We start from the raw sequence: 13,927 nt of genomic DNA on the forward strand, positions 1-13,927 counted from the left end.
TTACCAAAACAATTTTTTTAAAGGATACCGAAACCATTATAATATAATAAAGATATATATAAATTATAATCATATATATATGTATATATATCACATCTATATTATTATATTACTAGTACCCGATGCACATGCAATATATGCTTGTATTTATCAATTTATCATATTAAAAAATAATTTATGATAAAATTTGTATTGTTTTAAAAAAATTTAGAAATCAATTATGTGATGTAGGTAATATAAGTGAGAGTTAGTTTTTGAATTTTGACCAGTCAGACATAAATTAAGTGTACGATGAAATAAAAAAAATAATATCATCATATTACTTATAAAAATTATGACCATTATTTTGTACACGAGTTTTTTTTATTTTATTTTCCTTTTTAAGAAATTATGTACACGATGAGTTAATATCATCACTTTACTAACATAAATCAATGCATGGTCATTTTGCACATATAATGTGTGTGCGTGTTTCACCAATAATTGTTTTATGCATGGACATTTGATTTAAATTTTTTTTTTTAGAAAAAAAAAAAACACTCATATATTTCCTAGTAAGAAACGGAAATTGCATCATTTGATATTACTTACCATTAGAATTAAACTTTTTTTGACCATTAGAATTAAACTTCAATCATATAAATCCAACTGTCCAAGCATATCGAGAATCTGAAATCAGTATATCATCTCAAATTCATTAATCCAAATACAAACATTTAATAAATTGCAAAATGATATTTTAACTGAATCATTTTTTCTTAACATGAAAGGAATGTCACTAGCTTGAAAACAAATAAATGTCACCTTTTTGTCGATGTTATTATAATGAAAATTATTATTATTATTTTATAAGAACTTATAATTGTAACATAATTTTATTTTTATTAACTTTTTCGTCCCTCTCCAAAATATTTTATTAAGAGCATGTAATATTATTAAAATTTTCTGCTACAAACCAAAACTGACATAATTCAAGTATTCGATTGATAAGTAATTTCTGTTTGTTTCTAAAAACCCAGACAATTTATTTTTTTTGCTTTGCTTTCATAATATTTTCACAAAATCCATTTCGTCGGCATACTTATTATTATTATTATCTCCATCGAAAGAGAGCTGGGAGGAAAAGGTCGATTACTTTGACAAATTAAATATTAAACAAATAAATAATTCTTTAAATATTGGATTCGAAGACCACTGAGAAATGCTAAGGTAGAATCTAAGGCGAAGACTTTGAAAACTTCGTCAAGTTTCATTGTAACTTAAATTGACTTAGTAATCGCCATTATTATTATTATTTTATCTATTTATTTTTCGTTTAAAAAAAAAGATGTTTCTAGAATTATTTAAATTAGCCATTTGAATTTGATCATATTTTTAATTTACTCCTTCCAATGATCGCTTTGTGGGAGAAGCATACTGCATATATATAGTAAACGAAAATAATTAATATTTTGATATAATTGATATATGGTTTCATTAATTATTTGTTTTTGTTGTCACGTCAAATATTTGATAAATTAATATTTGTGTTAACTATGACTATGAGTATGACGATCGTATGCGACTTTTAATGATCCGATCACTCCTATAATAAAGAAAATTGTATACCATAGATTTGATTAAATTATGATACAACTAATAATTTGAATGTTGTGAGAGAGAACTTTTGAATATGTAAATGTCGAAATGATTTTGAATTAGCTAGGTACGTCGCATTCGCATATTATATATATTTACAACAAGGCCCTGTAATTAAGAGAATCTGCAGATATATAAAATAAACGAGTCGAGCTTGATCAAAAGAATGGAGCTTAAACTTGATTCACAAGCTAGCTGATAACGTATTCGGGTTGATTCAGATTAAGGGGCATAAAAATTTGTTTAACATGTTTAATTACGTACTAGCTCAAGTCACAAGAAGTTTATATATCTCCGTTTAACATGTTTACGAGCTTTGTGAGCTTTATATATGTGTGTGTGTGAAATATTTTGCATGATGTTATGTATCCAGTCTGATATTAAATATAGCCCCATATAAGAATAATTAGATGAGATATGCTCATATGAACGCATATAATAATTAAAAGTTTTAAAAAAATAACAAATGTCCATGTATCTCTAAGAAAATTCTTTGGACTATGGAGAGAGGCGCGGTTGAAGTGAGAAGCTTCTTGTATGTATGATGAGTGAATTGACTCTTAATTAAACTTAAAGCCAAAAATCATTATCAATTGTTTGACAAAAAAACGGCTCATGTCACCATCGACATTCTTATATTTCGGCTAACATTAATTTCAAATTTTGCGTGACATGTACTCTCTCCGCGTTGATCAAGCATCGGCACTCATCCTATTGATTGGTTTTTTTAGGAAAAGACAATGGTGAAGAAACAAAATGAAAGGTGAACTTTCAACTTCAACTTGAGCCGGGCAATACCCGTATTTCTATTTCTTTTATAAAAAAAATCTCGTCGAGTTAAGTTAAAGAATTCTCCGAGGAAAAAATGAATTTTTTTATTTATATATTAACTTATCCAAACATGTTAACTTGGAGGTCGATCTAGATCCGAAGCCTTGTAAAAATATAAAGAATTTAAAATCATGCAAGATTATGCAGTTTTTAAAGTGGAACAAAGATTATATTTGATGGTTGGGAGTAATTTTTTCTTATTTGCGGTTAAATTCAGATGAGACTGAACAAACTTTCGAGTGAGTTTCATATGATGGTCTCACGGATTTATATATGTGAGACAAGTCAATCCAACTATATCTATGATGAAAAGTTATTTATGATGAAAAGTAACACGCTTGACGATGTTAAAAAAAATATTTTTAATCAATCGAATTGAATAGAAAATCCATCATGCTCCTCTATTTAATTTGTTTTAAAACATGCATTCATTTTCGATCCGCATTGAAATATATAAACAAAATTTTGTGTGTGATTCATCACGATGGATTAAATTGATATTCAAAATCTCATATATCAGTACACTCTTCCGTTACTTAATTATGACTTAAAGAATCATGAAGACAGCTCAATTAATTTGAATCGAACAATTTTGAAACAAAAACTACATCGAAATCAAAATATATTTAACATACATATACCTTATACTCGCCAAAAGGTTTCCAATTTGATTAAACTGAACACATTAAAGCATGACTAGTTTAAAATATTCATCGCGAAGACCTCCGGCCACATGCATTATATATTATATATATGGCCATATATATATGCTAGAATTCCACGTAATACATCTCTCCAGCTCTGATAGATCTAAGAGTCCTTATTTATCAATACACGTGGGGTCCACTTAAAAAAAAAGGATCTCACATTTATTGATAATTGTCCACAGTTAGATCTACCTCAAGGCAGTGTCTGTATAGATAGGATCTAACTTACCCTCCGAGAGAACCAAGACGAGCAATATATATGTCGTATTTCAATCAAGGCAGTGCCTGTATAGGTAGGATCTAACTTACCCTCCGAGAGAGCCAAGATGAGCAATATATATGTCGTATTTCAAGTCGAATTAACAACGATTTGCCAAAAATATATCGATATTACGGTATCTCGTATAGTCGTATGTAAGGAATTAAGATTTATGAGTAGTGTAATAATAATAATAATAATAATAATAATAATAATAATAAAGAACACTTCGGCTTAATTAACTATATATATATATATATATATATATATGATCATGAGCAGATATATATCAATTTCTGCTTGATTAAAATGTTTAGGTCCATTCATATATATATACATATGGATGTTAATTATATTATATAAAATGACAACATATAATATATATAATAATTTTATCTCGAAATTGTTCATGAGCAAAAACCGCGGAGTTCATACGGATTTTCTTGTCGAGTCTCTCCAAAGTTTTAAATATATGGACATGATGTTCACATAAATAAATATTGCAGAGTCATTTAATTTATAAAAACATTAATTAAATATCTCTTGGACTTCATAATGGTACGTATAATATACAGATATACTTCATCTTTACCGCGGTCAGATCACGAGTCAATTTGTTATTGTTTGAGGTCTAACATTAATAATTAGTAAATGATTTAATTAGTATATGTCAAATATATTGGATTTATACTAATTAATTGAAAGGAAACAATCTGGTCAGATAGATAGACACTAGCTAGCTAGGGATTCATAAGTATTTTTTGCGGTCTATAAAAAATTCCTAATTTCAATATTGCTTCTCTAAGACTATATATAGGAATACGATAAAAGTCTTAGAGAAGCAATGAATTAGGAATTTTTAATAGACCGGAAAAATAATACTTATGAATCCCTAAATATATAAAGCTAAAATCTTTTAACAAAGTTTATACTTTTCAAAAGGATTCTAAATACAATTTAAAATATATATAATATTGAGCTCTTGTAAACACTCAATTAATGCCGTATAATTAATATAGGATTACTCTTATATATTTTTATTAAAACTTATAAATAAAAAGCTAAAAAAGACAATGTAATTAAATCGATGTAATGCCTAATGACCACTTTCGGTGGCCGTTTATTAGCTTTCAAAAAGTATATTTTAATTAATTGGATGGAATGCAATATTATAAGGAACTATATTGATCCTTCACATTATTTAATGTATTGTAAAGTTATTACAGAAATGAACATGTTACATGTTAACCAATGTACATTAAATTACAAAGGAACCCGATGGATTTCCCCACTAGCTAATACTTTAACAAGTAACTATCGTTATCAATAAACAATTCCAAACCTCTATATTCATCTTCCCATATACTATCATTCATTATTTCGCTGAAATAATCCGAAAACAGAAGTTGTTCTGCTAGATTGGACAAAGAAGACGATGACGATACCGGCGTAGAGTATAAGTTTCCTTCACAAGGGACTATAATCTCGTGAGGTTGAACCACGGGGATTTCATCGATGCAAAAATCACTAGTATCGATTAATCCCTGCATGGTATTCTCTTCAACGGCGGCGGACGGCGGCAATGTGGTTTCCGTGGCCGAATGAGGCGGTGCGACGACTTCGGTTTTATGATGATCCGGCGGGGTTGGTTCTTGGCAGCTCGATGGTTGTGCTTGGTGGGGTGGTGGGAGTGGCTGGTGGGTGAGAGGGTCTATTCCCATTTTCTTAAGTTTTTTCTTGATATGGGTGTTCCAGTGATTCTTTATTTCGTTATCGGTTCGTCCCGGGAGATGAGATGCTATCTTAGACCATCTGTTACCCAAAAAAAAAAATTCGAAATAATTTAAAAAATATTTTACTGCAAAACAAAAAAAAAAGTAAGTAAAATTTTATTTGCTAGATAATATTTTGTGTGTGATGTGTGCATGGCAAGCCAACAAATTAAGGATAGATATATAGAACTAGTTGTCATCCGTTATCGTTGAAAGTTGAAAATTTTAAAATATATATATATATATATATAATAAAATACAATAAGTTGTGGATCACGCTCTAGAGCGTGGTTCGGCTAGTCGATGATTGGAATTTTAAAAGTTAAATTCTCTTTATTTAAATCATCACCGTTATCAACATTTAAATAATTAATATAGCTGGCATAATATATTGGAATGATTCTTTAAAGAAAAATGAGGGCGGGGTAAAAAGGAACATATTTGCGGTTAGACACTGAACGAGACCAAGAATACACTAAAATGGCAAAATAATGAAAAAGAAAAATATCAAGTTCGGGAGTGTGAAAGATGGGTTACGAACTTTTTTTCTGGCTCTGTCTGCCACTATACGTAGCGCATGCTCCAAAAAATAATATCATAGTAGGGCTTTCGTATTTTCAAATACATGAAATTAAAATATTTGTGTGTGTTTAGTAGGAAAAAAAAAATACCTGTTTCCAAGCTTGGCATGAAGATCAATAACCATCTTCTCTTCATATTCCGAAAGAAGGCCCCTTTTCAAGTCCGGCCTAAGATAATTCGTCCATCTCAATCTACAACTCTTCCCGCATCGCAACAATCCTATGATATAATTACTCTCTCAGATTGTAATAATGCAAAAGAAACATAAAAATTGTAACAGAAAAAAAAAAAAAAGGTAAATGATATAAATTTCGATATTGGCGAAGATCGATCGTACGTACCGGCGAGTTTAGGGACAGCCCTCCAGCAGCACTGGCCATTGGTGAGTATGAAATTGATCAGTTTTTGGTCTTCTTCACCAGTCCATGGCCCTTTCTTTAATCCAACTTTATCACAGCATGGTTGCCTTCCCATCTTGTGGAGAATTAATATATTCCAATGTAGAGAAAAAGATATTTTGAAGCAAGATAAGAATGTATTAGGCTTACTAGCTATATCTGCTTCTATTGTATATTCTACACCAACCTGCCTGCCTACTTATATATACTGATTACAACCATCTTAATTACTCCACGTGGCAGCCCCACTGATTTCAAACTAATCACGTTTTCCTTTTCTTTTTTTTTTAGGAAACTGTGGACGTTTTATTTGATCGTTTTATTGAATTAAATTAAATTTATTGTCTTCAAAATATGCATTATTCGATTAATTAGTTTATTTTTCTCACCAGCACCTTTAAATTTATGGTAGAAATGTTTAGATTTAAACATATATATAATTAATTTTCATGCGGCGTTGATTTTATATATTGAGATTTCTGAAGTGACTATTGTGATCAAATTTCCATATATAAATTCATATATATGTTTGGCAATCTGAGCAAGAAAATGAGATAATGAATGTCGGTATATATCTACTTGTACGTATCTGCTCACAAGATAATAAAAATAATGGTACACCTTGATTTACATTCTTATTAATTACAAAATTTTTCTTGATCAATTAGATATTTATTTTTTTGTCATGGATAGTTTTGTATTTAATGAGAGAAATAAAAAAATTAAGTAAAAGTGTACACCAAACTGTACATTTAGCATTTTTCTAATAATAATTATGTATATATATCGCTTGGAATTCAAGGAAGAAGAAATTATGAGCGGTTGAGGTAGCACTTTCAGAGGTTGACGTACACACACGTGGGATTTGGCTGTATTGCTTACTAAACTAACAGTGTGAAGATTTGAAATTCCATCATATATATACACACACGTTAAAAATTTATAATTTTAAAGATATGTTTATCAATATCTAATACATAATATAAGATATATTTGATTGACAATATTTTAATTAAGACACAATATTATTAATTAATTGTGGGTTAATAAGTAGAAAATAAAAGTATGTAATGTACTAATGTTATATATATATATATATATATATATATATATATACAATCTTGTTCCCCTGCACACCAGTGTGCAGGAATTTTGTGTGCACCCTGTGATGTTCGCGTGAACATCTTAGATGTTCTCGCGAACATCTGATTTTTTTTTTAGATGTTCGCGCGAAAATCTCGCGGTGCACTCAAAATCTCTGCACAAGTGTGCAGTGGACCATGACTATATATATATATATATATATATATATATATATATATATATATATATATATATATATATATATATATTATTCATCCAAACATTTCATTAAAATTAGCTAGCTAGCTAGCTAGGGCCATATGATACACAAAAGTTGAGTTTTATGGAGCTTATTTTTTCGAGTTTTATCGATTTATTCAGCAAGTATATATATATATGAACTTGCAAAAAAATTATTAATATTCATTATAATTAAATTATTTTAGCATACTGACACTAGTTTTAATGAAAACTGACATAATATATATATATATACATTGGAAATTAATCCAAAAGTTCAAATTTGAAAAACTAATTAATATATATGAATGAAATTCTAAATGCGACAAGTACTAAGATATTATAATGAGTCTATCGTATGGACGACAAGAGAAGGTTCAAAGTCAATAAGAATTACTCTGAAATCTGTGAATTCATCTAATAAAAGTCAAAGGTAAAACATCATCATAAAGGGGTACGTAGGGTTCTCTTCCCTTTGTTTTACTTATATATGTATTTATTTATTGATATTGAACACAGTAATTTAGAGCATTTGGTTTCTTACTTCAAATGTCAACGTCCTACGCAACACAGAACTTGGTAATTAAAATATTTTTTGAGGTCAAAATAAAAAAAATAAAAATTACTTTATTATATATATATGATTTTTTTTTATGGAGGATGGGGAAAAGGACAATTTGACGCTTGCATTTATTAAAACAGATGGACTCCCCAACTCCACAAATTTGCGTCATTTTTTGGGAATGAACAAATTCTTAGATGTTGCTTTCCTCGGTTACACTCGGTGTATGTATGTAATATTCAAGTGTAGAATTAGAGTACAAGCATCATATATATATATATATATATATATATATATATATATATATACACAAATAGAAAGCGATGTATTTGACCACTTAATGATATGTATAAATACTCTAAACTTGCAGATAAAATATTATACACCAATTTTACATAAATAAAACTCCCCATGTTAGAATTTCCAGGTTGAACCCAAATCGTAAAAATGAAAATAAATTAAGATGTCCATATAATATATATTTAAAGGTGGAAAATGAAATCCATGATAAATTATATCCACCGAATAAATCAATACGCGTTTTCTGAAAAACGATTGGGGCCAAAAGTCAAAGGAGGGATGGGATCCAATCATTTTTCTCATAGTCTGTGGTTGAATCCAGTGTGAAATCTCTCTCAGGTCCGCCATCGACGATTTACATTCATCAAATGAAATTGACCAAAGACGTGTAAAATTTAGACTTTTTTATTTTTGAATCAATTGTAAAATTTAGACTTTAATTAATACAAGTATAAAAATTTTTGAGGAAGATTTTTCTCCTTCAATAAAGATAGATATTTAACAATATTGACATATGGCCGTGCAATGTAGTTTAACAATAAAAAGAAAATATGGACTTTCAGTTGCGTATTAATATTTTTTTGGACTAGTCTGCAGCACTTGTCAAATACAGTTTATTTAGTCAACGTAATTTCCAAGCTATTACATTAGTTTGGTTGACAATATTAAACGCAAAACAATGTGAAAAAACGTGAAAAAATAAATTTTTTAAAAAATATATTTAAGTTTAATTTTTATTCTTTAAATTTATTTCAAATGATAAATATTTATTTGCGACTAAGAGATAAAACGTGACCTAACACAAACATTTTACTCGAGATAATTTGTTATTTTGAGACTTACATTTTTTATAACTTGAAAATTTATGTATTTATTTTTAAAATCTTTAAGTTTATATGTTAATTATTATATTAATTAATTTAATATAATTAAAATTAAACAAAAAATGAAAAATGTATTTTCATGCTTAAGGTTGTTCTAAACTCGTTTAAGCTTGTGAAGCTTGACCGTGACACTTTGTCATGCTTCGCGCTTTTTAAAATCTTGTCCAGTGCGCATCGAAAAATAGCGACTTTCAGTTAATTAATAAGATCCACATTAATTTCAGTAAAACATCTAAATCCCATGAAATATTAAGTAATATTAGAAATAAATTTTTATATAATATTACACTATTGTCGAAATAAAAAATAAAAAAAAAAGTCTCATTTAAATCCCATAGAATAATGATTCTCCTGGCAAAACAAAGTAGTGAATTTTGGAATGTATGATACGGTTGGAAAAGGAAACGTTCAGTGGGATAGTGAGGTGGACCGTGGATGAAGAGGAAAGCAAACGAAACCCTAGCTTTTCATAATGATGAAGGCCTAAGATCACAAATGCCTTGTGGCCCCGGCATTATTTATTTCTATTTTATATCGTATCGCATTCCCAAAGTTTTAATAAAATATTTATTACAATATCTAAGTTCTAATTTATTTTTTTAAAAAAAAATTATAAGTTCTATTTTATAAAACCAAATAAACTGCCATTTGAATTCAAATTTGTCCCGGCTTTTAATAACTCATCTTTAATGAAATTAATCTTAAATTTGAGATGAGATCCCCATCTTTGAAACTCAGTAGTAACAAAGTCATTTCCAGCAATAAAATTGGCATGTATTAAATTATTACATGTGTGTAATTTCACATTTATCTATTCAAACATTGTTTTTTTTTTTTTAAAACGTCACAAGTGAATACAAATATTAATGGTTACATTGTTATATCTTGGATTGTTATAATAATGTATTCGTCCCCTCAATTCATTAAATTTTTTGATCGAAAAACATGACATGATGTCAATATCCAAATTAAGCACTTTGTCGATTAAGTTTTGATAAATCAAAGGTATAATAATATTTACATGGTTGCTCATAATTATAATTTCTCGACATATCATGAGATATATGCCTTCTGCAAACAAATTCTTGTGTCTTCTAATGTGCATGATGACCTAAGCAAGCCAGTTTGTGATGTGTTTCTCACGTCAGCAGTTATGGTGCACTTTTTTTTTTTTGGTGGTTTATTTTTCATGGTGGACCGCTCGGAAAAATCAGGTTTGAATTTATACAGAGTAGTACTGGGCTTTGCATTTCGATTATGTATAATTAAATAGTACGCGCCACACATTTTTAATTTTTATGCGGCTGATGAGCAATTTTCGTCTTATAGTATGCTATCATTGCGTTGCATTATATAGTATAAGTTGCATTTATGTACGATTCGTTTTTATTAAATAATTATAGAAAAAAATATATTAAATCATTGTAAAAGAAATTAAAAACAAAGAGGTCACACCAATATTATACCAACTTGGAGTGGTCTCACACTTAATATAATAGATATAGATCGATAGATATATCATATGATTTTATCTTTGAAATCTTTTGTTTATATTTAGACGTCCTTTTTCTTTAATTATTAATTAATTTATAAACGGAAAATGTGTGCAACACGGTTAATAATAACTACATTTTTAGTACTGGTCTTAACGTTGCAAATAAATTAAATATATATAATTTGAGATCAACCAGCAATATTAATTTAGTGAAAATTGTGATTTTGATTATATATGTTTGTTTTCTTATGATTTATATATTTTAGTTTTAGTTATGAGTCTTTCAATGTTTAATAAATTTAGTATTTTTTATTCATAGTGTTGATATGGCAGTGTACATATACCTTAAAGTCATAATTATTTTAATCATTTTTTGAAGAAGAGGAGCTATAGGATTTCACTACTTACCTTGTGGATATGCCCCAGACTATGTAGTGGACATGATATCCTATATCTTGCCTGTTAATTGTATCCATTTCGAAAACCCGATTCCAATAATAATAATAATAATAATAATAATAATAATAATAATGGAAGACATATTGTTTTGGTGACACCGAATTGTATTCAAGATCAATTGAATTTTTCGCTCGCTTGTTTCTCCTATGTTCTACCATATATATTCCGATCATTTTTTTCATGTTATCTTTGAGCTTGTTAGGTTTCGCTTAATTTGTGTTTTCAAATCATTTTTTTGTTGTCTACAATATATTCTTTCGATCCAACATTTCTCGTACATTTCATTTATCAATTAAGTACTGGATATTCATAAAACAGTGATTTCACATAAGGAAAAACTAAACTATGAAAATGAACATTCGTCGAATTCAAAATCACTCAAAAAAATTGTCTCAAACGTTGTCATCATTCATCAACCTCATGATCAATAAGTGTGGAAATGCATGAAATATCTTCTCGGGTGCAATTTTTTTGCTTTATATATGGACGTGATTTCAAAATCCTTTAAGAACATTTGTCTCCACTGTATTGGAAGGGAAACAAAACAAAACAAGCTAAGTTGGATAATAGAATTTTATTGTTGTAGACTTGTAGCAATGGTTGAAAATTTGAGTTATGTATCCATTTAAAATCGATAAAATCTTTGTGATAAAGTCTGGATTGATTTCTCAGATTCGTTTTTTTTTAAAGATGAATGGTTTCAATGGGATCATTAGTCATATGCGAAGATCGGCCAACAGAGCAGCACACAGCCTGGCTCATTTTGCTTTATCTTGTTCTATTTCTTGTATGTGGAAAGAAGTTGGTTTTCTTATTTGGTTAGAAAGATTTGTATTAGCTGACATTTGATATTAACGAAATTTATTTATTCTAAAAAAATGAGAAATTAATAAAATATCACAAATAATTGTTCGGATTTTATCGAATGAAAAAACTGAATAGAAAAGATTATATATTATATAATTAAATGAAAAGAAAAGAAAAGATAAATAAGTGATTTGCTTTCCGTGGCAGTTCAAGTTCAAAATTGTGAATTGGTGGTTTGAAGTGGCACCTCTTCAGTGTATGCCACGAGTACCTCCTTGTGACAACTGAGAATTGTCATTTTGAATTTGAATGTGAGTTCGGTCATTCAAATTAAAACTGAATCCATTCAGCCGAATGGTTGTATATATGTATGTAAGAGGTAGTTATGTTTGATATCTTTTGATGAAGAGTCTCATTTGAAATGATACATATTTTCATTTAAGGCTTTCAATCTCAATAAATATAACTCATATGTTTGAACGGAATAAGTTTTTTTGTTACACAGTTTGGATCGAAAATACATAGATTTTTGTGAACAATCATTTTGATGCATCAATATTATGTTCTTCATTTCAAAAATTTCAAAAAACATCTTCAACATTCACTGAGTTTTATAATTTGGAGCACTTCTATTACAAAATGTTGTTGTATCTTAGAAAACGATTGTCATACTGTTTGAACACGTTCTCTTATCTGTCAGATATGATACCCAAGGCAGCGAAAGTTTAAAAATTTTATTTTCTGATCTGGAAAGATTCCAGATCGTGGGTATCAAATCCTTACGATTAAAATAAATAAGTAAAATAAAACAATAGTAAATTTTACCTCTCAAGTCTCAACCTAAGGTTATGGACTCCAACAGATAAATCTGTTCTTCTTGTATATCACAGGAACTGATGACTCGATCGATCAACTCCTGAATTAGGTCCACGAACAGAATTCTAAAACCCTCTGACAAAGTACTGCACTAGAAAGCAGTGTTTTCATAACCGGACCGGTGATCGAACCGGTTTACTTAAAAAAATGGTCCAACTGGTCGGACCGTTTTAACCGGACGGTCGAACCGAAAAACCGTTTATATAATTTAATATAATAAATAATATATTTTGGAATTTTAAAAACTCAAAAATAATATAAATAGACATAAAATATATATTTAACATAGTTTGAAAGCTAAATAAATATGTAAATATATTTAAAATAACAATTATAATTATAATTATTTAAAAAATGAATTATTTATTTTTTAAAAAACCAATAATTATTAAAATATTTTTTTAAATGAAGTAGAAATTTCAAATAATAATGTTTTTATATATAAAAATATTAAATCTAAGGTTTAAAAATAAAAAAAGATTTAAATTTAAAAAAAAATAAAAAAAATTCAAAAAACGGTTCAACCGGTTTAACCGGTTTAACCAATTTTCCGGTTCTTGATCGGTCCAATCGGTTCTTGACCAGTTTTGACCGGTTGGACCGATTTTCCGGTTTTTGGGGTCGGACCGGACCGGTCCGGCGACCGGTTCCCAATCGAACCGACCGGTCCGGTTCGGTTCCGAAAACACTGCTAGAAAGTCTATCAAAAGTTTCTACGAAGAGAATTCAACAGATTTGATCTGTCAAACCAGACTGCAAATTTTGAAATTTGCAGACTGGATTTTCGAACACAGAGAAGGGAAGGGGCGGCCAAACCTAGGGAGAGTGCTCTCTAGGTTTCGAAAATTATGAGCTCTTGTGTGTAATTTCTGTACTGCAATAACTTATTTATAACATGAGCTGCTAACAGCTTAGGGCCCATTAGTCATAAGTTCAAGTCTGACAAGCAAAACCCGCATGTTCAGAAATTAATATAAAATTCATCGTGACTCAAATTGATAAACTAATTTTACCAATGTGTACAGAAACCTTTT

The 13,927-nt window shown here is 29.0% G+C and overlaps 1 protein-coding gene across 1 annotated transcript; it reads right to left on the reverse strand.

The window, feature by feature from the left end:
* Positions 1-4,614: 4,614 nt before the first annotated feature.
* Positions 4,615-6,333, reverse strand: LOC140887917 (transcription factor MYB17-like). The gene is made up of 3 exons (XM_073295520.1): positions 6,131-6,333; positions 5,879-6,008; positions 4,615-5,247 (listed from the first exon to the last, which is right to left on the reverse strand). The coding sequence occupies exons 1-3, from the start codon at positions 6,261-6,263 to the stop codon at positions 4,731-4,733; spliced, it is 780 nt and encodes a 259-aa protein (XP_073151621.1). The 5' UTR covers positions 6,264-6,333; the 3' UTR covers positions 4,615-4,730.
* Positions 6,334-13,927: the final 7,594 nt, after the last annotated feature.

Source organism: Henckelia pumila, chromosome 3 (assembly GCF_033568475.1).
Source record: "Henckelia pumila isolate YLH828 chromosome 3, ASM3356847v2, whole genome shotgun sequence".
In the NCBI taxonomy this organism is placed as follows: Eukaryota; Viridiplantae; Streptophyta; class Magnoliopsida; order Lamiales; family Gesneriaceae; genus Henckelia; species Henckelia pumila.

Coding starts and splice junctions, on each gene's coding strand:
- LOC140887917 (XM_073295520.1), bottom strand. CDS start 6,263: ATGGGAAGGCAACCATGCTGTGATAAAGTTGGATTAAAGAAAGGGCCA. Junction 6,009..6,130: donor GGCTGTCCCTAAACTCGCCG/GTACGTACGATC, acceptor ATTATATCATAG/GATTGTTGCGATGCGGGAAG. Junction 5,248..5,878: donor CATGCCAAGCTTGGAAACAG/GTATTTTTTTTT, acceptor TTTGGGTAACAG/ATGGTCTAAGATAGCATCTC.